Genomic DNA, 26,881 nt, shown 5'->3' with positions numbered 1-26,881 from the left:
AGTTTTTCCAGACTCTGCGAGCTCTTTGTCTCAGAGTTACACATGGATCAAAGGGAATGGGCTGAGAGTTTATAGACAGTGTGAGTGTGCTTATGTTGGCGAACATGATTGTGTACATTTGCTTTTGAATTTTTTTATTTTAGATTTCCTGCACAGACCGTTTGAATTTGCTTGGATGTAATGTGCAGACATTTGACCAGTATCATGCCGACTGCTATTTATGTAAGGATACAGAACCATTTATAATGCTCTTTATTTTCTGTCACCTTTATGAATCTATCATCTTTTAAAAGTAAAGGTCACTTCCAACATCTAGCACAGCTTCTTCAGCCCTCTGGCACTGACTCATAAACAAGACCGGAATGAAACTGATGCTTGATCTAAATGGTAGAAGATAAATTGACCTAAAAGAAACACATATTTTGTTAATTAGTGAAGGAAAATAGCCTTTTGAAATTTTCTTTTGCATCAAGCACCAAAAAATGTCAATCTTGAAGCGATACGATTGTCCTGGCTCTAACAGGGTTTCTAGTGGTAATGAAAGTATCTCTCTTTTGTGCATTCTCCCCTTTTTTGGACAGCTGAGAGAAGCTCGCGACAGAAGAAAGAGAACCATTTGATGGAAGAAAGGAAAAAGAAAAAACAAGAAGAAAAGACCAAAATTGATATTATCCAGAAAAAGGTGAGGGTGAAAAGAAGTCCATGCAACGCACATATAAAACAAAGCCACAGCCATCTATTTTTAGATTGCTGGCATGCGTTTCGTTGGCACTGAACTACTGTGGCTGATACAGTACAGTTTAATCAGTGACTCGTAATACAATCAAGAGAATTGGCTGATTTATGTACAAAAGAGTTCCAGTAAACCATTGCCAATTTATTTCAAGCGCATGCTGTCATTAAATAGAAAATACAAGAATGATTTGAAATATCTTGAATTCTCCACTCTGCTATACTAGCTACTTTTATTTTTTTAAGAATTTTATTTTTTTTAAAGATTGTTAATCACCATCATTCCTGTATGAATTTAACAAGTCAATTTTCTTTCTCTTCCTAAAGGCTGCTGAACAGAAACCCAAAGGTGAGTACCATTATCGCATAAATTATACCCGTTCATCTACTTCATCTTCCAAAACTGCATCGCTGATAATACTTTAATCTGATCTGATTGACACACGCTGGTTGTGAGAGAAGCCCCATGATGGGGGCACGACTGAAAAAAAAGAGTGAGGAGGACAAAATGAAGTGGAAGTGTAATGGGGTGTTCTTGGGCTGGATAAAAGTTCAAATGAAGAAAGAAAAGGGAGAGAAGAAAGTAATGAAAAAGTGAGTGCTAAAAGTGGCCATTGGGAGGAATAATATAGCAGAATACTAATGACCTGGACATTTATTTTATAGTAAGTTGAATGTGAGCTGGAGGAAAAAAGGGACATGGAATGAAAAACTGATTGTGTGGTTACTGTTCCTGCAGGCAGACAGATGAGGAAAGTTGACCAATCTTTCAGGAACTCTGACTTTGTAAATTACCATCTGCAGTGTCTTGTAAAACATAAAAAGGTGCCATCAACTGGGATCTGTTTTAATGTGTTGCACTAAATATTTGGCATATATGGAGGGAGAAATCTGCCACATCAAGGACTAGACTTTATACACTCTCAGAGTGTATAAACCTCACCTCTCCTATCTACAGCAATGTTTTCTGCCCTCCTCTCCTCTCCGCATGCATCCTTGGTCTCAGGCATTTCAATTTGTTTGTGGTAATCGATCTTGGCCTGGTGCATTCATATGTATGAAAATGAGATAAAGCTTCGGTGCGGTGGAATTAACTTCCTTGCCCCCCCCATTAAGCGTGGCGCTTCACCGAATGTAGGGTTCCAAGTGGCAGCATGCCACTGCCTGAACTCACCTCCCCCATATTCACACACAGCATGGACCGCTGATGCAAGGACCTCCCACCCGCTCTCCCCATTAGCTCAGAGGGACACTGATTATTCATCCCACCCCCCCCCCAGTACGCACTCAGCTTCACCACAATTTCTGCCTTCAATGCAATCAAAATCTGGCAGATTGACTGCTCCGCATTCAGTCCAACCTTTAGGAAATCGTGCACACACTGTGATGAGTGTATGTATCAGTCTATCCGCATGCATCGATACCCACAATCACATTAACAGACGGGCCCCTTCCTCCTTGTTCATGGTTGTTTCTTACTAGCAAAGTACACGCTGTTCTATTAAAGAGAAAGTCACTTAAACCACAGCAGCACATTTATAACGAGCAGAACACGTAGCTTCACCAAGCCTGTCTTTTAAATTCCACGGACCTGCTTCCCATTCCAGGGGACTACCAAATTTCATTGAAGGCTGCTAGGAATGTTTGAAGGAAAGAGGAATTTTCCCAACAATCCTTCATGTCTCTTTATCTTGCCTGTCACATACCCCAACCCTTCCACAGAGTTTTTTTTTTATGTCCTGTTTTTCAGCAACCAGTAGAGAGAAAAAATCTGCCCCTCTCTACGGAGCTCCTGGAAATGGCTTGAGTTCTTGTATATCACATAGATCATCCTTTTATGAGTTTTATTGAATTTCTTTCCATTTTTGTGTCGTTTTGCCAACCGGCTTGTGAAAATGTAACTTTCTCGGCGGATATATCTGTGCAGTCTTGTGTGTATATAGCTTCAGTGGTTTTTGATTCCATCGAATGCTGACAATGTTTTCTTTTAAACTCATAAATAGTTGACGTTCATTTTTTTCAACCTCTTGTCAATGGCTTGATCAAATGCTTCCATTATGGAACTGTAAAAAGGCAAAGGCCACAATGTACTCGCCATGGTGGCTCTTGGCTTAATGTCTCACTCACACACACACACACACACACACACACACACACAAACAAAAATATTATTGAAGTCATGGGAAAACATGTCCCAGACAGTAAGTAATTCATGAAACAGGTACCTACAGGGAGGCACACCTCCACTGTGTTTACAGCATGTTGCTTTTCCAGGCGACTAGAGACAGACATAAACACGCATGTTTTATATAATTCTGCACTGGATTAATTTGCAATTTCACAAGCGATTAATTGCGTCAAACACTTTTGAAAGGAAATTTCATGAATCACTATTTAATTAGAGGCTAATTTACTTCAACATTGGAGCGCTTTCTCTTCAGTTAACCACATTTATAAACACTCAATGAATTAACAGCAAATAGCTTGTGAATTACATCCTGTGGATTTATGACTGCCAAGCATAATTGTTTTTCCTCCCACCCCATGTGCTCACCCCACCTGCATGTCAAGTGGTAGAGAAGAGCCAACAGTGGTGGGAGAGGAACGAAGAGGGGCAACCCACAAACTCAATCAATACCTTCCTCTCTGTTCATTCCGATTGTATGATCACTCTCAAGCTGCTAAAAAGAGGAGCCCATGGGGCATGACTTTCTTGAACTTGAGATGAAATTAGTTTTAGATACTTGTTAATCGTCTTGTAGGCATTAAAGTCTGTGAATTTTAGTCATGTAAAAGTCCTATGTTTCATAAATTCCCATTGAGATCACAGATTATTGGCAGTCCAGTTGCAGATTGTGTTCTGGGTTTGACCCTGGAGCTCTGGCCTTAACGGACCTTGTGTCTCATTAAGGATGAGCCACAAATCATTTATAGTTTACCTTTCATCGTGTAACGTATCAGCCAAATTCAAAAGACAGTGTATCCTCAGGCAGCTGTTTTCTATCAGGCACTGTCCTCAGACGGAAGTAGTGCAATAGGAAAGCCAGTTAAAGGCATTGCTGTTGTGCCTTTATTACACCTCACTGTCCTGTAAGTTAGGAAGACGGAATGGGTGGTCATTGTTGTTCTGCCTATGAGCTGCGAGCAGAGATACTAAATCGATCAGTTATATAAAAGGAATGAGCTGGCACGGTGCCAGGGTAGGTTTGTTGTTTTGATGATGCGCTATGTTTGCAACCTACTAACAAGTAAGTAAAATGCAACTAGTAGCATTTAAGAGCTTATAAATCCCACAGGAAATGTCTGCAGATTGGGTAGACAGCGTGAGGTTAGCTAGCCCCTCAGACTACCATCAAGCAGTAATGGAAAATAATTTTGCCATATTACATTTTCTCTTTTTTGTTTTACAAAAGACGTATGATGCTACCGTCTCATACGTCCCGTTACTTTTGGGACCCCAAATTGGCATTGGAAGTGAAACTCTGGAAAATAGACATTTATTATTATTTCATGGACAATTTTTCATGGCTTGTTTGGATTAGCAAAAACAAAAAAAAAACAGTAATGGATGCAGTTTTACCTACACCTACCTATATATCTGCTTTGTACAAAATAGTTGCACGCAGAAGTAAACCCACTTAAATGCATGATGTATATTCCTTACCTCTTCTGCCTTTTTGATTATCAGGCAGGGTATATAGGATGGTGTTTCTGTCCATCCCTCCCCCTTCAATAAACATGGCTGCATAATGAAAAGGCTCTGCAGACAATAGGCAGAGGGGATGTGGGGAAACCTGCGCTGTCTGGCGCTAGGCTCAAGGAAACAGTTACAGTTCCTTAAAATCTCAGACACCCACCTTTATGTCTCGGATACCTCATTCCCTTGATTGTATAATATACCCTTTTAGTTTTGTCCCCTCTGTCTTCTGTCCTTTTTGTCCCTTCTTTCCTCTTTCCTTGCTCACTTGCTCTCAATTCGTAAACCATTTCTCTTTCTTTCACTCCCTCATTATGTGTAATTAACTATTTAGTGTGAATTAAAAGATTGGTGCAAGGTTGAAGAGTGCCTGAGCCAGATTCAATAATTGCTGAGTGTTTCTGATGAGCTTAGGGTGGAGTTCATGGTAAAGCACGCCAAAGGGGAACATTTTAGGAAAAGTGGGGGAAATCCCTTTGATTTTCTGTAAAGGATTAAATGAGAAATATAATAATAATAATAACAATATATAAGAATACTTTAAGAAATATAAAATAGAAGGTTACAATGATGCATTGTATATTTTAATGGCCACAGGAAGAAAATACCTTCTACGGCGTTCAGTTTTGAGGGGGGGGGCGGGGGGTCTCAGTCTCATTGTCCGTGTGCTCCTTTGGTGTACCAGGAGCTGATGGAGGGGGTGGGTGGTAGTAGTCCAGGATGCTTCGTAGTTTCTGAAGCATCCTTCTCTCCATCACTGTCTCTAAGGAGTCCAGTTTCACCCCCACAACATCACCTGCTTTACGGATGAGTCTGTTTCCGTCTGCGACCCTCAGTCTGCTGCCCCAGGACGACACTAGAGACCACAGACTCATAAAACATCCTCAGCATATGCAGAGTGCTCTGGCTATTGGGTAGCATTGTTGCATTTAAAATCTTTGCAGAAATCACATTATCTGCTTAATAAGCCCTTAATGAAGTTGTGAAGTTTCTGACTTTGACAACAAATGTACTATTTATAATATGAATCATACTATATATGGTATTATTATTATCATTACTATATAATTCACACTATATTATGGAATGAGAAACGTCTCAAAATGACAAATACTCTGTTAAACATTTGGATTGTTCAGGGCAGCTGTGCTATTCTATTCAGCCATCATGCTATTTTTACATTCTCGCTGTGATATTTGTACAGTTCCACGCAGACTCACTCACCTCCCCCCACAGAGAAGCCTTAACTCAAACGGATACGCTTGCTAAACACAGATTACATTATAGATGGTTAGACATAACCCACCAGGATTCTCTTAGAGCAGCACTTTTCTCTGTGAACATTGAGTAACGTAATTGAAGAGGTTTATGAAACTGTGGCTTTAAATGTGTATTTAAACGGTCCTTTTGGAGAAATAATGTTGCAGCTTGTGCAGAAGAAATTAGATGCGGTCATCTGCAACACAAGGGAGCTGCAGCTTGGATACACGCATTAGTACAGCAGCACAGGCTTTATGAGTCAGGGCGTGGGTTCGGCACGCTTTAGCTAAGGGACTCTGTCTTCAGGGTCTGTCTCTTTCCTTCATCAGACTAACAGCCAGGATAAACAGCAGGCCGACAATCACTGTGTTTTCCATTTAGTTAGAAAATAATAGCTTTTGTTTGCGACCCAGAGTTATTGTCACTTTGTTTTATGTAAAAGAAAAAAAAAAAGAAGATGTTTGTTTTCAATATCAGTTCCTTGTTAGTCATTTGCTATACTGTCGGTTAAAAGTCAAACCTTAAATCCATAAGTCTGATTCTAGCAACTTAACATAAAATTTGTCACACTTCTATATGGGCAGTGAGCAAATCCAGCCATTGCAAAACAGTCTTGAATCCTGGCCCCTTTCCTGTGATAGAATCCAGAGTTCAAAAACCAAACCAGGACCTTCTTACCTAAATAAAGGATAACATTATTATTAATAATAATAATGTAACTATTATTAATAATAATAATAATAGCACAAAGCAGAGCAGAAGGAAAAATTTCCACGAGATAGAAAAATTGGTTGGAGTAAAAGATTTAGGAAAGTGAGCTGAAAGAGAAGTTGGTTTGGAGGCGTAAGATGGTGGACTTGGGGGGGAAAAGGACAGGGGAAGAAAGGGACAGAAACACGAGTGATTAATAATCAAGCAGGATAAAGGCCCAGAGGCTGAATAACTGCCAGCACCAAGCTGGAACAGCAAAAGAGAGAAAGCAGTGGCATCTTAAAGCGACCTAGCAGTGGGAAGACAGAGGTGGGAGGGGGTGGAAGTGGCGTGGGGAAGACAGAGAGGAAAGGGGGCAGGGCGGCTTGTATTCACTGTGCTGCCGTTGATTGGTCGAGGCAGTGTTAGGCAGGCTGAACCGAATATACTCAGAGACGTGCGTCACCGGCTGCAGTTCCAAGCCAGATACTGCTGGGGGGGGGCAGGGGCTCTCTCTGCATATGTGTTTTCGCTAAAATCTCATGAGGGGTGTTTTCTAGAAAAAGATGTCAAGGTGCACACACAATTCTGCCTCTGTGGAAGATTGTGTGTCTGTAAAGACTTTAAGTAGAAGAAAATACAATAAAATGTAAAACTTCATAAATAGCTCACACCACACAGAGGTGTTTTTTGAATTGTCTTATGCAAATGAGAGTTTCCTACGCATTACACTAATTTCTGTGTCAACAGGAAGCAGCCTACTAGTCTTTAGTGCTGTGTTCATGGAGAGGGCCTCTGTTTTTAACCATGCTTTCATTGGACCTCCTGGCAGACGCAGTAAAATACCGCTGTGCTCTGACTTGACTTACGTTTCAATGCGGCGGCCTTTGCCTGTGTGTGTTTAGTTCCTGATTAGTGGAAGAGATCCATCCCCACGTAGCAGTGGGGATGGCCCTGCCAATGTTTTTTTTTTTTGGTCACGTTGATCCATTCTTTACAAAATCATGTGTTTGATGTCACACTCGCTGCGATGCTGCTGCGTGGCGCGTCACGCCTCTTTTGCTCGGGGAACGGCATCTCACCGTTTAAAAGCAGACACCAGCGCACTGTTGTTCTGCCGTTGTCTTGCTCGGTGTAAACAAACAAAAGCTCTGTCATGGCGGCATGCTGCATCACTTGAAGTTGTGTGTGTGTGTGTGTGTGTGTGTGAACAAGAGTGTGTGTGTACTTCTGTGTTCAGTCAGCGCAAAAATAGGAGCCTTTCATGGGCCAGTAGCATACGCGCTACGAAAGACTTACCCTAAAGGCATAGTCTCCACCGATAGATTAACACCCACGATATATACACGAAATAAATAGAGCTTTCAGAGAACGCACAAATGTAACTAAAAATTTAAAAAATAAAAATTAATTCTGCTCATTCTTTACAGTCCTGAAGACTCCAGCTTTATATGAAGGCTGTTTTCTCTGCTGTTACTTAATGTGCGGCTCATACAGAAATATTGTAGCATTAAAACACGAATTGCATCACCAAGAAACGAATAAAAACCGAGTGCTGTTTCGGAAAGTCTCAGTTCATTTGAGCTATTTCAGTACGGGCATTCCTCCGGGTGACTCGTTTATAGTCAGGACTCATGATGAGTTAAGACTTTCATACCTCTTGATCTGCATGTCTCTTTCTGCTTGTGTTCATTGTATCCATCCAGTGCCAGAGCCTGCTCCAACTAAGCCCAGTCTCAACCCACCGCCCCACCACCTCCACCCCGCCAGCTCCACGCTTCCCCTCTCCTCCTCCTCCTCCTCTTCATCGGGCAATGGCAAGCGCACCTCTCCCAGTTGCCAACTCCCGAGTCAGACTCCCCCTCAGCAGCAGTGCCAGTTGTCCTCTGCCAGTGCTCGCTACCCACCCAGAGAGGTGCCCCCACGCTTCCGCCAGCAGGAGCACAAGCAGCTGCTAAAGAGAGGCCAGCCACTGCCTGCTGGAGCCCTCAGTGCACTCACCCTCTCCTCCTCCTCCTCCTCGTCCTCTTCAGCCTCGGCGTCTTTCCCGTCACCTTCCACAACCGGCACCAGCAGTACTCCAAACTGTGTCACATTTACTTCTGGCCAACACCCACAAGGTTTGTGCCAGTGTTTAAAAAAAACAACAACAACAGATTTAATCTGGTTCCTTTCATTATTTATGTGCAGATTGTTTCATCCAAAAACGTCATTTGGTTTGAATTAGACTTTCACGCTGGCGCAGTTTGTCCGGGGACATTGGTTGCATGTTTTATGGCATTTCCTTTTTGTGAGTTGTCCATAAAGCTAACATCCATCTGCACAGCCTGTCCCCTGCAGGGTCGGTGCTCCTTTATTCCACCCTACATTTCTGAATAAATGCAACTAAGTCACAGATTCTTTTGCTTTTTGCACCTCTGAGACAATGCATGGATGTTTTTGCCGAGTCAGTCCTTTATTTACGAATCGCTGCTCAACTCTTATGTAAGACGTGCATCATGTCTCATGAAACACCGGCTTGCTATTGAAAATTAAGCATTGTCTTTCCTTATTTTGTTCAGTGAAGCATTACACTGTTTCCATTTACATTCCCACTCGACATTTTTAGGCTCTCATCATTACTCCTGTTTTTTTTTTTCTTTGAACATTCTTGCATACTCCTCAAGATTGTTCCTTTTTCTTTTGTCTTGTCAGGAAAACAAATCGCCACCATTTCCTTCTATCGCCTCGCATCCGCTTCAAAACGCTTGGCTTCCTCCACAGCACAAAACGCAATGTTTCACGTTCAAGTTTTGTAGCTGGGAGAGCGCTATCACTGCTTTTGTTGAGTTTCTATTCAGTGCCTTTTTTCCCCATCTCTGTCTTTTCATCGATGCTCCTTTGCCGCTCTGTGCTGTCTTTTATTACTGACTCAACATTTGCTTGGAGAACACAGCTGTGGCGCATCTAATCCAGTCTGCTCTGATCTCAGAGGCAACTGTTCTCTGTGAGCTCTGTCTTCTTGTTGTTGTTGTTGTTGTTTTAGCATTTCACAAACAATATATAAATTAATTAATCATTATCAGTTTAAAGGATGAAACTTTTGTCTGCTTTGTCAGTGCTTAGTTGCTGCTTGTCGGGTTTCTTCAGCTGTTTGCAAGCGTCTACATTTGTTTGCAGGCTGACTTCACTCAAGACCAACCTATGGCTTTCAGCCTATATATATTTCTCCTTTTTGCTGTAGACCAGTTAAGCTGCCCTGGTAGCTCATATTACACTAACTATTAAACTTGGTACCCATCTTAAGGTCCTGTTGTTGCAGCGATTCTGGCAAACTGAATTCAGAAACTGGACCTGCTATTTAGATTTACTTCTTTGCCATTAAAAACATAAACTCCAGCCATTGTGTTATATGTTTAAAACAGGTGCTTTATTTCTTTTTTTACACATAAATATAATTGTCCTACCCAAGATCCTGCTCATCTAAGCGCATGATAGATATATGCGTTTTAACTTCCTTGATAGGAGTCCATTTTTTTTTTATTGTATTAACGTCACATTAACGTCGTGTCATGTGTGTTTCACGGAGCCCCATCGGCACGGTTGAATGTTTTCTTTCTAGAGCGTTTGCGATCTCTCATGAGGCTACGTGGGGATGTTTGGTGCTTTCACTTGGGTTGTTACTATCAAACAGTAACACATGGCTGTATCGGCTGTTTAGCAGGAAGAACGCACAAGTGTGACCTAGTTGTGTCCTCTCAGATCTGTGTCTGCGCTGCAGGCCATCTGGCTCAGACCTTAAAGGGGAATGTATGGCATCTCTCAGGCAGACACACACACACACACACACAGACATGTTTGTGATGGGAAACATTCCAGCAGGCTATCCACACACAGCACCCCATCCCAAAAATCTCAACCCATTTACATTTAAGGGTGTTCACACCACTCCCACACAACCTCCACCCATTTCATTGTCCCAACACCAGACCACGACCCCCTCCCCCCCTTTTCCTTCTTCCTTTGTTGCCCCCCGTCATCCCCGTCTCTCCAGCTGACTGGGGATCATTAAGTAGTTCGGTGCAGCCAGCAGCCGTCCCAACAGCCTCTCCAGTAGCAGGTGCAAGTGTGTGTGTGTGTGTGTGTGTGGGGGGGGTCTGTTAAAACTGTGGGAACCGAAGCCCAACAGCTGTTTGCTGGTTACCCAGACAGAGCACGTAGCCAGAAGGCGCACTAGTGGGTGCTGCTTAAACACTCGACCCTGTCATTTAGGGCCCCTTTTTATTTGCAGGTGAAACTGTCTGGTTTTAGACTATATCCAATATATCCAAATGAAATGCTTTTTAATACTTGAAAATGTTTTATTTTAGCAAAGCAAAAAATAAAATATGTCTTTGTCTTTTTAGAACATTAGACAATCCTCTTTAAGTCTCTGGCGAACACAGGCCTTCTTCACACAGCGTACCATTAAGATGTGAAGAACCCGACTGCCTCTTATAACAAGATCATTTGGATTTAAAAATATATATATATATATATACATATTAATCACTAGACGTTTTGTCTCTATTGAAGCTGGGGCGGGATATAGTTTGGCTCATGTGCCGAGGCTGCACACAAATGAGAGAACCCCCCTAGTGGCCTCATTAATCCAGCCTCTGTCAGGGACACCGGAGGAGTCACTGTCGTCTCACACTCTGGTTTTCTGTCATCCCTCCGAGGTAAACAGACATGCATGATGAGGTTTTTAAAACCTCCTGCGACCAGTCCCTCAGTCTTCTTCTTCTGGCAGCTTCTGCAAAAACAAGTACTTGTGGTCTTTGATCCAAGTGGGTGTAAAGCGCTCCTTGCAGAGCGATACAGGGAGTCTGTTTGGGGTCAAAAGACTGATAAACGTCCCCTTCTGCCCTGGTGAAAGTGCATTGCCAGCCCGTTGTTTTGTGAGAAAGCTCAATGGTGTCTTTCGGTTTCCTGTTGAAGTAAAGAATTTATTTATTGAGGCATCATCTCTGCTGGTCTGTGCACACTTCTTCTTTCTCGCCATCTTCATTTCTTTTCCCTTAATATTGCCCCCCCCCCCCAGACTTTCCTCTCTCTCCCTTCCACTTTCTCACACACTGCTTTTGTCATCTTCTCAAAAAGGAAAGGAGGCATTCATTTCTTGGCTACCTGCCTATTTCTACGATGGCCGCTCATGTCCTTATCAGAGGCTCATCTCGTCCCAAGTCGGCATCGCAGTTTCAAAGTATTCATTCATTTAAGGACAAGCTTGATTTGCGTGTAAATCATCGAAGAATTGTTGTTTATTTTTTGTGGCAGTCGGGGCTTTAATTATAGGCCAAGCCTGCATCTTGCCTGTGTGTTCTTGAATGCAACGAAGGCGGCATTGTTCCCCGCCTTCGTTGCATTCAGAATCACGGGGAGCTACATAAACCGTATTGGCTTTTATTTTAACCTCCCTTATTCACAAAGAGTAATCAGAGTCTGCCCTCCTAATTGCAGCCGAAATGAGAGGGCCACATTACTCACTCATGATTGCAAATGGTGGATGGAAACAATTGTTCCTCTTTTTTTTCATGTTCAGCTTGGTTTAGAGTCTTCCCCTGCCAAATCACTTCTTTGCCAAGAATCAGCAAGGCCTTTCTGTCGGAATGTCTGGAGAGGGAACGACTGAGGCACGTTGAAATGGAAGGGAAACGAGACTTTAATCTACACATTGTATATATTTACAGAGGTCGACACAACAAGTATTGGTTCATATATTATAAACTATAATATAAAATCCCAGGGTGAATACATTTTGCTGAGAACATGGTGTCCTTTTTTTGTTGAGGCATATTTGCTGCTTTCATTGCACACCGTTAGACAAGCATTTACATACTGCACATTGTGCAGGTCCAAGATGTAACCCAGTAAGAGCGGTGTATATTTCTGTCATGGATATTTTGTATTTTACTAAGTGACTTGCTGCTTGTATTTTTTCTTATCCTTGAATGAAAATGTTTAAACACTCAGAATTGTCAAGTTGCACCTCTCCTCGGGTACTTTTCCATTTTGTCTCACTTTTTTATTTTTTTTTACTTTCCTTTTGGTTTTATCATCAAACCTAATTTTTACTCTTAGGAAACGTATGCAAATAAGGCTGAGAAAAAGAAAGGCCGAGCGGGAGAGAGGAAGCTCATGTGGATCAGGGGTCAAGTGAATAAAATTACATTAACATGGACATTATCAGGCCATGGCTGCCCATTTGAAGGCTCGTATCTGACTTGTTTTGAACAACCTTTGTTTAGAGCAGTTGTGAGGGGTTTCCTCTGCTCTGACATTCAATTGTTTTTATTTACAAACTGCCTGCGGAGTAGTTTTTGTGGGTGCACATAGTGTCGTCGGAACGATGACCCTTTGAGATAAGGCTGCCTGAACAGCGGAGATAAGTGTTCAAATGGAAATTTGCAACCATTCTGTGGCGCGTCTGCACAGTATTTATCGTAACTGTGTGTGTTTGTCCGTCCACACAACACAAACCCATCAGACTGGATTGTTCTATCTCATGATGATAACTTACAGCAATTATGGAAATCACTGCAACGATATGATGGAAATTAAAGACAGGGTAATAGAAGCCATGGATCAAACAAGGCAAGCATTTTACAGTCACAGCCTATAATTAGTAATCAATAGTAAGAAGAATGAGCCATGCTTATTGCAGTTTGACAGTCCTTAACCAAAACTGTGTTATTGTCCATTAGGCCTTTTATGTTTAAAAATGATTGCACATTTTTAAACATAACCCACATTTAATGGGTTATAGCAAGCTTAAAAGCTTACTGTGCTTGTCTATTTACATTTTCATTTTGATGTTTGCATGACTATAGAACTTTAAGTGCAGTAACATAGCGAACATTTTATAATAATAATTCACTGCATTGTTTACTCAGGTTAGATTTTTGAAAATGTTATACTCGGTCTGGCAATTTTGCAGTACAAATACATTTTCTGTATTGCTATAAGAGTTAATGCTTTGTGGTACCTTTGAGCTACTGAGATTCAGAGCAATTCCTGTGGGTTTTTAGCTCATCACGAGACTTGCCTATAGCTTTAAAGGATGTTTGCATGCTGGATCAATAGCCTCCTTGCTCTCATTCACTGCCATTAATAAGATCATTGATTTTCTGCCTTACCCTGATTGATTACCCCTTTATAGCATCAAATCAGCTCCTATTATTAGTTCCCCCTTAAATTGGATGCTTTTATCCCTAATGAAATTGACCTTGTGCAATACCATTTATAAAATAGTTTTTTTTTTTTATGCTATTTTGGCAGTTGGGTAATCAATTTGTAGGACATGCTGAATGGTTAGTTGGATAAAAGTTACACATAATTGTTATTTTCCAGATTGTGATAACAGCAGACACACACGTGCATGGTTACCATGTGCAGGTAGTGAGAAGCCAAGAGATGCATGCATGTTTAAAATATGTGTTCTGTGCTTTCTGAGTGCAGTGCAGTTGGGGGGGTCTGGTCTGGTGATGCATAGGGAGTGATGGATGAGAAGCCATCCTGGTTTCATTCCAATAAATGAGCCACGTTCCACTTGGGCTTCCCTTCACAGCCCCAGCCAGCGAAGCCACGATGGAGACTGATGGACTCTCACTGCAGGGTGTTAGAGGAGAGCATAAAGAAGAGAGGAAGAAATTAAAGGGTGACGAAACAGATGGGGGGGGGGGGGGGCAGAACGCGAGGCAGAGGAAACATGGAAAGAGATAGGGATAGGAAGTAAAGTGCACGACGAGACAGTAAAGTAAAAGAGAATGAGTTTCAGGGAAAAGAAGGAAGTTGGGTGAAATGAGAGGAGGAACGATAGATGGGTAAAGCAAAAAAAACGAGGGGGTGCCATATCCCCATTTTTGTGTGGCTGCCTGCACCAGAGGAACGATATATGGATATGCCATGGTTGATATGACATGTAGCACGCTTGGCCGTGCATCCTGATTGTACTGTACACATGCAAGTGTGTGCCCATTTCATCCTGTCAAGTGTGATGGCTAGCATTAACCGTCCAAGAAGATAAAACCGGTCCACGGGGCAAACGGGCCTGTATTACATGATGCTCCTCAGCCTAACCTAATGTATTTTTTCTTCTCCCAACCCACCCCCAGCTTCTTGTGTCTTTTGATTACTCTGTTTTGCCCTTTATCTCTAATTCTGTCAGTAGATAACTTATTTATGTAAATATGGCTTTTTTGTTGTTGTTTATGACTGCCTGCTAATTTTCACCTTTATCCTGTATTGTATTCACATTTTTTTTCCTTTGCCTTAAACCCTTTTCTCCTTTTCTCTTTTTTTTTAGATATATCCTTCCAGAGTGGCCCTGTTGCTCAGTATGAGACACCTCATTGGGGACCCTCTATAACAATTGACAGCACCTCCAGTGCCAGCTGCTGGGACAAAGTGATTGTTGACGAGAGTGACACAGAAGCTTGGCCCTCAATCAGCCGCAATAGTGACCCCAGCCACCCTGCAGCACCAGAATGCCCGTTGGGCTCAGCTAGCTCTAACAAAGACACCAGTGCTGTCACTACCATCTGCAGTAGTAGTCTTCTGAGTATGGCCACAGGTGCCGCAGGCCAGCAGGCCCACTACCCCTCTCTCAAAGCTAGCAATAACATGATGACAGGACCTGGGACAGCCAACACATTATCTGGTAATCGAGGCTGGGGTTCAGATGGGAAACAAGATGGAATGAATAATGGACGAATAGGAGCACCCAATAACTGGGGCTCTTCCAACTTCAACTTGAACCTCAATCCAAACACCAATCCATCTGCCTGGCCTGTTCTCAGCCATGAGGATGGCGGAAGTGATGGAGGCCCAAATCGGGTGTCGAACTCCCCATCCCACCCTCCAGTTATTAATGGCAATGGAAAAATTGGAAGCGGGAGCCTGGGTGATGCTGACAGTGGTGGAGGAAGCTGGGTTGGCATGACAAGTGCTCACGAAAATGATCAGCAGCACGTTTCAACTAACAAAAGCTTGTCCTTCAATATGGAACCTGCTAATCTTGACACTAATGGACCAAACCATAGGAATCAACAGCAGCAAACCCAGGAGCCTATGAGCCCCATCCACGGGTTAACTGGCTGGGGAGGCCAGTCGCCCACTGAATCATCCCTGCTCAATGGGGACACAACAGGCAGCTCTGTATGGGGAAGTGGCGATACAAAGGCAGCTGATTCTCCCAAGGTTTCAAGCTGGGACTCTATGCCTTCTGGAGGCCATTCTGCCTGGGGTCTCCAAGGCAGTGGTGGGGGTAGTGAAGGCGTTGGCTGGGGTGAATGGGGGAAATCCTCTGCTGATGCATCCAAAGGCTGGGAGTCAGTAGATGTTGGTAGTTCTGGTTCAGGCCGAGAGCCCCAAATTTGCTCATGGGGCCAGCAGTCTGGAACGGCCCCAGCAAGTGAGGGTAGTGGGGACAGCAACGATGGTCAAGCTTACAACAGAGACAGATCCTCTAGCATGGATTTAACGCCAATATTACCCCGGCAGGACCTGGACCCTAAGGTGCTGAGTAACATGGGTTGGGGACAGACCCCCATCCGACAGAACACTGTTTGGGAGATGGAAGATGCAAACTCTGATAATGGGAAGAGTATGAGTATTGGTGACACATTAGAAGACTCTAATGGAACTTCATCCAGCAATGGCGTTACTATCAACCCAAATATTGCCTCTAGTCAGAGGCCTAGGTCTGTAAGCAAAAATGACAGTGAAGGATCATCATCCTCTGGCTGGGGAGCCTCACCATCTCAGCCAAATCAGACCGGACCAGGGTGGCGGGACCCTCCACAGGCCATCAGCAAAGCCCAGAATGGCACTGCCAGTGGGTGGGGAGACCCTTTGCCTGCCATTGGTCCCAGGAATGGAGGTACACCATCCTGGGGTTCTGAGGAAAAGGCACCCAGTTGGGATGATGGACTGATGAAGAAGCAATCGAATAGCTGGGGTGAGGGCCCCAAAAGCTCCCATGCTTGGGACAACAGCAATGGGGCCTCCAATGGCTCCAAAAACAATGGATCATCCAGTATGTGGGAAGGAGAAGGTGGGACTGGAGGAAGTAATGGGTGGAAAGAAGGTCCCAGAACAGGAAGTAGAGGAGGAGGTTGGACAAAGTCAGCTCCTACAGGGACTAATGGTAGCTGGGGGGAAACTCCACGCACCAATGGCCAGGTGCAAGGGGGTTGGGGATCTTCTAAACCCCAGGAAAGCAGTAGTAGCAGCACTGGCAGTGGAGGAGGTGGTAGTATGGGTTCCTGGGGTGGTCCGGGTTCTGTGAAGCAGAACAAATCTAGCTGGAGCAGTGGTAGCAAACAGGACCAGGCCACAGATTCTACTGGCTGGCAGGAGCCCTCTCCTCCGTCCGTTCGCAGAAAAATGGAGATTGATGACGGCACATCCACCTGGGCCAATCCCCCATCCTACAATAAGACTGTCAACCTGTGGGATCGCAACAATGTCAGTAATAACCAAGGCAACAGTGGTCCACCTCCCAGTAAGAACGGGGGAGTGATTATCCCCAACAATCATTCGGTTGGGCATGGAAACAACAATCATCATCTTGCTCACCACATGCACCACCATCCACAGCACAGCCAGCCCTCAGCTCACCCACAACACCATGGAAGCAACAATGGGTCACCCCACAATGGTGCCTCACATCCAGGTGCTAGCTCCCAGAGTAGGCCCCCCCCTGCCAACCCAGGTAATACAAAAAGATGGGATGTTAAAAATTGTCTATTTTTAATATTGATTAAAATTGAAGGAACATGATATTCCAAACATGTTATAAAATGTATTGTGTTTTCTAAACTTTTGCTAAAGACATTAAATGGTCTTAAGCTGGGTCGTGGTCATTGTAGATGTTTTCACTCGTTGAGCGATTGTGTGAGGAAATTGCTAGAAAGAATTTTTGGTGCCAACATTTCCAGTCAAAGTTTTTTTTTATTATTATTATAAATTGTTATAAACATGGCTGACTTCTTAATGTCCACACATGCTTAGGTAGGACCTTTCAACAATCTTAAATTGGTGCCACAATCACTTCAAATAAAGTCTTGTGAAGACAAAGGCTGTGCATCCAGACATAGAACAACTTCCATGCAAAGCGTTCCACCAATTGATTTATACAGGATACTATTGCCCCCTGCTGTTTTTCACTTGTACTACATCAGAGCCATTTTTTGTCAGTAAATATGGAGAGAGAATAGATGTAATAGTGCTTCTTTCATCCATCTCCTGTTCTCACAGAGCCCACATTCACAAATAGAAATGCATAAATGGACAAGGCACAATGTGTTTTTCAAATTACATGCTTACTGGTCTCTTATTAAGACATTACTACAGCTCTTTATTGGGGCCTCAGAGAAATGGATATGAAAGTTCAGTAAATTCAAGCAGATTTAATGAATGAATGAATTAAATTAATTTATTTGCTTTGATTTTTCATAATAAACATAAATGCCTTGATATAACAGAACACTAATATTTTTTTTGTAGGTTGGGCCGAGCTTCCCAGTGTTCAACCCAAGTCAGAGCCCGCTTGGGGAGAGCCAGCAGCTCCAACATCAACAGTGGACAATGGCACTTCTTCCTGGGGTAGGCCTCCAGGACGAGTAGGAGGATGGCGAGACGGTGGCCATGAGCTCACTGGACCTTATGGCAGGGCCAATGGACTCCAAGGTTCTGCACCCTGCAAGCCAGGTAGCACCAAAATACAAACAAATATTTTCAATCATGCATGAGTTCAACAGTGGTAAATCAGCATTTATCAAGGTACAGGACATCAGTTACGTTCCAATACACTGCAAGTTATTAAACATTTGTCTTTGTCGTTTATACTGTGGTTTTGGAAAGACACAAGAGTTGGGGGGTGAAGACGATTTGTCAAATGGCAACAGTGACACCAAGTGTTCAGGCTGAAAATCCACACCTCACCCTGTAAAATCACTTCCAGTTCACAATGTCCAATGACAGTTAGCGCTGAAATACAAGCAACAAACATAGTTTGTCACATTTTCTTGCTTAATGCCATCTTTCTCAGGCCCCAAATCTATGCAAGATAGCTGGGGGAATGGAGGAGAGGAGATAGTCATGTCCACGAGCCAGTGGGACACGGAGGGTGGGGACATGTGGAACAGTCCAAGCCCCCAGGAGAGCAGCACTAACTCCTGGACCAATGGACCCAAGAAGGGTCCAAGCAAGGTTACCTGACTCTTGCAAAAGATATACACAAAATATGTAATGTAATTAAGATTAAAAAAAAAACACACTATATGTATATTTTGCTTCTCTGATTTCAGGTTAAAATTTGCAACAAGGCGGATGAGGTTTGGATCATGAGCCGTCTTGTCAAGCAGCTTACTGACATGGGTTTTCCGGTACGTGTCAATATATTTACCGACTTCACTAACACACTGTGTTTTTAGTACAGTACTAGGCTACCATCCTGCTTCTCCATGAGTATGATTTGGTATAACTACAGACTTGTCTACTGCGCAGGGTATAACCAAGTGAAGATGCAAACCATCAAATTATGGTCAGTGACTTTGTGGTTTTTTGTCACAGAGAGACCCTGCTGAAGAGGCGCTGAAGTGCAACAACATGAATCTTGACCAGGCCATGAGTGAGTCCGCCAACATTTAGGTTCAGGTTATGTTTGTATTGTAAATGCATGAGGTGTTTTAGTGAAAACACAGGCGCAACTCATGTACTTTAATAAGAATTACGTTTAAATATCACCAATCAACATTCCTCTTACTAAATATGGACATATATATGATATCCAAACTTAGAAAGCACATTTGGAGTACCTGATTCCACATTATCATTAATTTGATTTAGTATTGTACTGCGTGTCTTTATCTAGACTTCACCATTAATCTACTTTCTTCTCTTTGCCCCGCAGGTGCTCTGCTGGAGAAAAAGACAGACCTGGACAAGAGGGGAATGAGCATGTCTGATTACAGCAACGGCATGAACAAGCCCATGGTGTGTCGGCCCTCTGTGCTCTCCAAAGACCCTTCTGACCGCAGCAACTTTATTGACAAGGTAAGACATTAAACTGACCAACCTTCAGGCCTTTTCCAAGTATCTCTCAAAGGTGCCGCGAGTACAGCTAAGAAAATAAGACTGATAAAATGATAAGCCTATGATTAAGGCTATTTTCTTATCTCTGTGCTCCCCTGACGACTGATTTTTTTCTTCCTTCCCCTGATCCAGGATGGTGTTTTGTCAGACGATGCCCCCTCATCACCGTTCCTGCCTTCCCCCGGCCTGAAGCTCCCTCTGACCAACAGTAGCCTTCCTGGGCAAGGTCTGGGACAGGGCAACCCGGGGTTGGCCATGCAAAACTTGAACAGACCGCAGGTAGCACATCGTAAATCATAATCATAATAATAATATATTACATCATATATCAAACAACAAAATGTTTTTGCGTTGTTTATTTTAAGTTCCTCTGTTGCTAATAATAAATAAATGCTACACATGATTCGATGCAGTTTAAAAGAAACAAATGTCCACATTTGAAGACTTGAGCAGCCACTTTGATCAACATCATATTACTAGATTAACAATATGTGTTGCACACACTGTAAAAGCTTGCCATTTAAATGCATATAGTGTAATGATGGGCACAACAGATTTGAACTGAGCTGAATTTGTTTTGCTAACACCACTCTGCCCATACATTTTTCCAAATATCCACGTATCTATGGCTCACTTGTGCGTATGACCTTGCCTGAAGTGTCTGATGAAATCAGATGGTTATGCTCTATCAAATTTGTCCCCGGAGGCAGCCACGGCCCAGAATGCTGCAGTGTGTCCTTGAAGCCGAAACAAAGGCTCTTTAAAATGTGTCTTTTCTTTTTTGTACTGAATTCCTTTGTGGAATCTAAAGTGTCGATAAAACCTTATAGGTTCAAATTGTTTTGGCCCATTTGATAAATGCAAAAGTTAGTGTTTAGTATATGCAGTCGTTCGGTGTGGAAGGTGTATTGTGGACTTAGACATGAAGGATAAATGCTTTGATGTGGTTTGGTGAAGGTATCGACCCGAACTTTGCTTTTCAAACGCCCTCATCTATTAAATAAACCAGAAGGTCTGAGAGATGAAGGCTCAAATTCAGGGCTGGCCCCCTTAGGGTATTCCATTCAGTGGCTCAGCTCTCCTTATGAATCGCTTCAGTAATTTAAATTAGTATGGATGTTTTGATCCTGCTTCTAGATACCCAGTGGAATGTTTGGCAGCAGTGGAGCAGCACAAACCCGGGCCATGCAGCAACAGCAGCAGCCTCCTCAGCCACCAGTGCCGCCTCTCAGCTCCTCCCAGCCTAGTCCACGTGCTCAAGTGCCTCAGTTTCTCTCACCTCAGGTAGAGTTACACGCTCTATGCACATGTCAAATGCGTGACATGGGCCTGCTTTGTTTCATAACACACATGACAAGGTAAAACTTGGCTTGTTTGTCCCATAACTACAGATCATTATCATTTGTGTTTTGATGTGCAGGGACTAACTTGTCGTCTCCTCTTTCTGCCCGTCCATGCTTTCCCTAGGTCCAAGCACAACTCTTGCAGTTTGCAGCAAAAAACATTGGTTTGAATCCTGCACTTTTAACCTCACCAATAAACCCTCAACAAATGACTCTCTTGTACCAACTTCAGCAACTGCAAATGGTGACTCAGAGCCTTCTCTTAACTTTAACTACACGACACTGTGTATCGTTGACATTTTAAAAAACATTTAAGGCAAATGGCAAATGGAAATGCAATGAAAATATGTCTCGAGGACTTTTTATTCACATTATATTTTTCCGAGCGGAATTATTATTCTTTTTTATCACTGACTTGTACTTTCTGTTCCTTTCTGCCAGGCATACCAACGTTTACAAATCCAGCAACAGATGATGCAGGCGCAGCGCAATGTTTCCGGCCCCATAAGACAACAAGAGCAGCAAGTGAGTCAAGAGTGTGATCATGGAGGTCATCTTATATGTGGGGAACCTTGACACTAAACACTGACGCAACTTTTTTTAAATCAACAAATATTCATATTTTGCACTGATTTAAAAAAACAGCAGGAGTTATTCAACCTTTGAGATACTTAAGCAGCCAGTCTTAATCCTATTGTGCACTTTCATTTGTCTAAGAGCTTTTCATCTTATTGTCGTTGCCTTTTCCTTCTACCCTCTTGCTCGTTCTTTTTTCATCTTTCCTGCGCTCTTGCATCCATCGTATTTGTGCAACCATATAATATGGTCATTGTTGCTATCCTCCCACTTATTGCCCAAATGGTCTTGATGCATTGACACTGCTTCTCAATCTTTCCCAGGTTGCACGAACAATCACCAACATGCAACAACAGATCCAGCAGCACCAGCGTCAGCTGTACCAGGCGTTGCTGATGAAGCAACATCAACTTCCCTCTCATTCCTCCTCCTCCTCCTCCTCCTCGTCCTCTTCTGCTGGTTTGCATCCTCCCGGTTGCCCTGCTGCAGGGCCTGGCTCTGGAAAATCAACCCATGACCCCTTCGCGGGCCCACACCAGGCTCCGGGCCTCGCAGACGCACTGCACACCAAAGAGCATCCGTCTTCGCCCAATGCCTACAGCACCTACCCTCTCTGTAAGTCCTTGGATGGGGGACACCTTTACTCTGACCTCACAGCATGTATGAGATGCATTTGTTTCGTCTGTGCAGCTGGACTGAATCCAAACATGAATGTAAATTGCATGGAGGTTGGAGGTCTGTCCCTGAAGGAGCCCCCTCAGCCCCAGTCTCGCTTGTCCCAGTGGACACACTCCAATTCCATGGACAGCGTCTCTTGCAACTCCTCAAACATGGAGAGCAACCTCAACAAGCATGGTATGTGGACTCACAAACATGAGCAGATATCACACAGTATTCACAGCTCTAATGTATAATAAATAAACAAAATCCTCAAAGTAATTTCACGTGTTTTGTCCTCATTTTTCCCTCTGAATTGTCTTTGTGTTTATAAAGGTGCCATATCTGCTACTTCTACTCTGCACCCCTCTGGAAAACTCCCCCAGCTGGAGGACTCATACAGCCCTTACAATATGATGTCCACCTCTGAGTCCCCCACTGGACCCCTGGTGCCCCCGGACAGCTGGGGTCAGGGCAAGAGCCCAAATGAAAAGATTTCCAATGGGACCAACATTAACTGGCCCCCAGGTGAGGACCAGATGCAAATAGATGACTGTTAAAGCCCCTTCTAAATAAAGTTAAACAACATTCTCAAGTACCGGTAACACAATTAGCGTGATTCCTGATGTCACTGATCTCACAGCTTACTCACTGTTAAAGTGGTTTTACAGACTTTATCAGGAAGACCAAAGTCTTACCTTCTAGATGTAGCGTGAGTTGTTGTTGTACGGGACTTTTAAATGCTAAACATTTTTCTTATTTACAGGTAGCTATGTTGTAATTATGGTTTACTGCAGTCTCTCCTTTTTCATGCTTTGAATCATTCTTCTGTTTTTGTCGCACACATGGCATATGTCACCTCACAACAACTTAAGTTTGTGGGTTGAACGCCAGACCTTTTTTGTTTTGTCTAATTGCATTTTATTTTATTTGACTAATTCCCATTAATCGCTCTGTGTTGCTCCATCAGAGTTCTGCCCAGGTGTTCCATGGAAGGGCCTTCAGAACATCGACCCTGAGAACGACCCCAACATGACTCCTGGCAGTGTTTCCAGTGGTCCAACCATCAACACCAACATCCATGATGTCAATCGATACCTCCTGCGGGACAGGAATGGAGGTAGGAAAAGGCTAAAAGCATCTGCAGCCCAATGACACACTGTGTGAAATCAGATGAGGATTAGCTCTTTTTCACGAACCGACCTATTTTACCTTTTACCTGGCGGAATATCATGCGCTTGTACTGATGCATGCGTGGGTATTTCTTCTCCATGTCTGGCTACAACATTATTACCCCGTGACTATGAAGCCACTTCCCCAGCCTCTCCAGTACAGAGTGGCCTTCTGCCTCCAGCCAGCAGTGACTGGCCCGTCAGAAGCTACCCTAGCTCTCTCAGTCTTTTGTCCTCCAATGGAGGCGGCTCAGGTACTCATCCGACGTATCTTCCTTCCATGTGTGAGCTTTTGAAACCTCTCCTGCTACAGATGGAAGGCATAATGCAGCCGTTTCTTAGCCACCCCCTCCTTACCTGACCTCATCTGACCCATGTTCACATCCTTCTTACTTCACAACACGCCTAAAAGTATCTTCTCAGTGCCTCTAAACAGGACTTTTTTTCCCTACGTGGGTGTGTTGATGTGTTTTAAGTTAGAAAACACACTGTAATCCTACTTCCCTATAGCCTCCTAATTTTTTGTGTTTTAATTCGCAGTTCTGTTGCATTTGTCCACATTAAAAACTTGTTTGTGAATCTGGTTGCTCAACCTAGTGTGAACATTACGCCCATTAATCGATGGTCCATTAATTGTCCTTGGTCTTCCCATCCTATCTCCATGTCCAGGTAAACTGCCTGACATGAAGTCTACTTGGTCTCCAGGACCCATTTCCCAGAGCCAAGCCTCTTTGTCACATGAGCTGTGGAAAGTCCCCCAGGGGCCACGCAGCACCGCAGCACCTTCCCGGCCCCCGCCTGGCCTCACCAACAACAAGCCCTCCTCCACCTGGGGTGGCAACTCGCTGGGCCTGGCCCAAGGTTGGAGCGGCTCCTACACCTCTGGTGAGCGCTCTCCGCCGAGCCGCAGTGCAACTGTTAGAATGACTGAATGAACGGGACTTAAACCATGTCTCAGCCACCAACTCATGTGCCGTCCCTCCAACAGCCATAAAATATGTTAACATCATTACAGAGCTGGAAGCCATTTACAAAATCAGTCACTTTTAGAGAATAAATCAAGAGGGTTCAAGAGCAACTTTAATGGAACGCGAACCTTCTTCAAAGTGAAATCAACATAGTATATCGTCCTTCCTGATACGTCTCACACCCAGATGTGCGGTGGAGTTCATAGCTATAACCGTGCCCTCACTGTCTCTGCACAGGATGGGGTGACCACACCCTGCTACACTGACAATTTGTGGTTTACTGATCTGCGAGAGGCCTCTGTTTCCCATCACACATGTGAACTACTTCTACCTTTTGTACTGTAAACATGTCGACAGTAGAAAATCTCCTATATTCTCCTTTCGTGTGAAGAGTTCAACTCTGTGGCCTCCAGCCCAGAACTAATGCACCCTGATATTTTGACATAATTGACTTAAAAGGGAAATTACATATGAGACATTTCCTAGTGAGCCGACTTTCTTTTAATTACATTGAGCCAAAGGATCGTTAAATGATCAGGAAAGCTCTGCCATTCTACTAACTTGAATGGACTGTTTTCCATTAAGACACCAAATACTGTTCCATAATATTTGGCTTTGCCTGCGTTTCTCTTTCAGAAGGGACAACCTGGAGCACGGACAGCTCCAACAGAACCAGCAGCTGGCTGGTGCTGAGGAATCTCACCCCACAGGTACGTCTTTTTTGTGCTGCTAATTCCTGTTGATCTGAAGCCTTTTGCGAAACCAGAAAAAAAAACAACAAAAAAAAAACTCTTCATCTGAAGTATTCATTACAGGATACTCAAAACGTAACAAATATAGTGGAAATGTGTTGCGGTTAAAACAAGAGATTACCAATAGAAAATAATAAACTGTTGCACCATACAATTATTTTCCTATCTGAGAAAGTGAGTATTCCATTAGTGTTAAATACCCCCTGCATTGAATAATTATATCTATAAGTAAACCAGAATAAAAAGTACAATTTTGCATTGAAAGTGAGGAATGGGGTAGAAGTATTGTCTGAGTACTATTACTATATAGCTGTATGAAATTGAAATACTAGCGAGGCGTCTTGAATTTGCACTCCAGGAAAATACTCCAGTATACAGTATCTACTCAATAATATTGTGCCAGTGGTAAAGTCAAAATCACAGTTCATAAGTTGTAACGTCAGTCTTCTTTTGGCGGCTGTGCTCCAGATCGACGGCTCCACTCTGCGGACCCTGTGCATGCAGCACGGCCCCCTGATTACATTCCACCTCAACCTGACCCAGGGGAACGCCGTGGTGCGCTACAGCTCCAAGGATGAGGCTGCAAAGGCCCAGAAGTCTCTGCACATGTAAGCCTCAAAGTCTCTTTCATCAGCCCAAGTGGGTTTCTTGATGCCCCATGCTAAAGGGGCTGTGTTGGGTTAGATGCATAGGTATGTGATGATGACTGGGGTGTGGTGTACCCACATTTAAAAAACACTGCTGGACACAGTTCGGTGAAATCTTCCACATGCTTTTTTGATATATATACTCTAAAACTGTATATCTGAATTTGATTTAAAGGGTGAACTGTTTCCTGAAACACACTTGTTAAATTATCTGCATTTCAAAAAATGCTAAAAATAAAAAAGAGAAGGCTAAATTGTCCATAGGTGTGAGTGTGAGTGTGTGTGTGGCTGGTTGTCTGTCTCTGTGTTGCCCTGCGATGAACTGGCGGCTTGTCCAGGGTGTCCCCTGCCTCTCGCCCGTTGACTGCTGGGATTGGCTCCAGCTTGGCCCGTGACCCGATAGCGGAATAAGCGGTTAGAAAATGAAATGATGAAAAAAGAGAAGGTTTTAGCAAAAAGAAGATGTGTAACACGGGCGGGGGGGAGGGGGGGGGGGGGTGCTACACTTCCTGCTTTGTTAGTCATGCTTTCACATGAATACGAGGCAAGCCTTCCATCTGAAGGAGTGCAGATGATTTTATTTTTGTCACTAGGAAGGCACATGGAAGACGCTCGAGAGTCATGCTGCAGTCAGCTGTGACTTCATATTGATGTGTGTCGTAACAGGCGGAGTGGACTGGGAGGAACATCCAGAGCGGAACAAAGACTCGTTTTGCTGTTGCGTGGTTTAGATTATTTCCTGATTCTGTTTTGCTAACAGTGTCTGGTTCTCATGGAGACAAGAAGCACAATGTTTAACTGAAATGTAAACTTCGTACCATGCTTAAAAAACATTTTGGAGAAATGATCTGTTTTGATCCGAGGAATGATGCGTTCGGGTTAGAGTATCATTGTCAGACCAATCCTTTCCTATTCTGTCTTTTGCAAGGTGTGTGCTTGGGAACACCACCATCCTGGCGGAGTTTGCCGGCGAGGAGGAGGTGAACCGCTTCTTTGCACAAGGCCAGTCGCTAGGGGCAACCGCCAATGGCTGGCAGGCAAATCCGGGGAACAATCAAAACCGGATGGGGCCTACACAGTCCCACTCTATTGGGCAGTGGAGTAGCGGTGGAGGCAAAACCAGCGGAGGTGAGCTGCTGTGGGGTGGAGTCCCCCAGTACTCCAGTCTGTGGGGGCCTCCTAGTGGAGAAGATGCCCGCGTTATAGGGAGCCCCACCTCCATTAACACCCTGCTGCCTGGAGATCTGCTGAGTGGGGAGTCCATGTAG

At 43.6% G+C, this 26,881-nt stretch overlaps 1 protein-coding gene across 1 annotated transcript; it reads left to right on the top strand.

The window, feature by feature from the left end:
- Nucleotides 1-619: 619 nt before the first annotated feature.
- Nucleotides 620-26,881, top strand: tnrc6c2 (trinucleotide repeat containing adaptor 6C2). Its single transcript, XM_068750719.1, has 21 exons — nucleotides 620-682; nucleotides 1,060-1,081; nucleotides 8,086-8,499; nucleotides 14,706-17,114; nucleotides 17,909-18,112; nucleotides 18,453-18,613; nucleotides 18,712-18,789; nucleotides 18,977-19,034; nucleotides 19,317-19,459; nucleotides 19,631-19,777; nucleotides 20,636-20,782; nucleotides 20,966-21,085; nucleotides 21,283-21,366; nucleotides 21,741-22,032; nucleotides 22,108-22,272; nucleotides 22,411-22,602; nucleotides 23,045-23,194; nucleotides 23,916-24,131; nucleotides 24,851-24,924; nucleotides 25,435-25,574; nucleotides 26,542-26,881. The coding sequence occupies exons 1-21, from the start codon at nucleotides 620-622 to the stop codon at nucleotides 26,879-26,881; spliced, it is 5,619 nt and encodes a 1,872-aa protein (XP_068606820.1).

The sequence above is a fragment of the Brachionichthys hirsutus genome, chromosome 17, assembly GCF_040956055.1.
Source record: "Brachionichthys hirsutus isolate HB-005 chromosome 17, CSIRO-AGI_Bhir_v1, whole genome shotgun sequence".
Classification (NCBI taxonomy): domain Eukaryota; kingdom Metazoa; phylum Chordata; class Actinopteri; order Lophiiformes; family Brachionichthyidae; genus Brachionichthys; species Brachionichthys hirsutus.
Note: the sequence above shows the minus strand (reverse complement) of the source record. Positions and strands in the feature narration are given on the sequence as shown.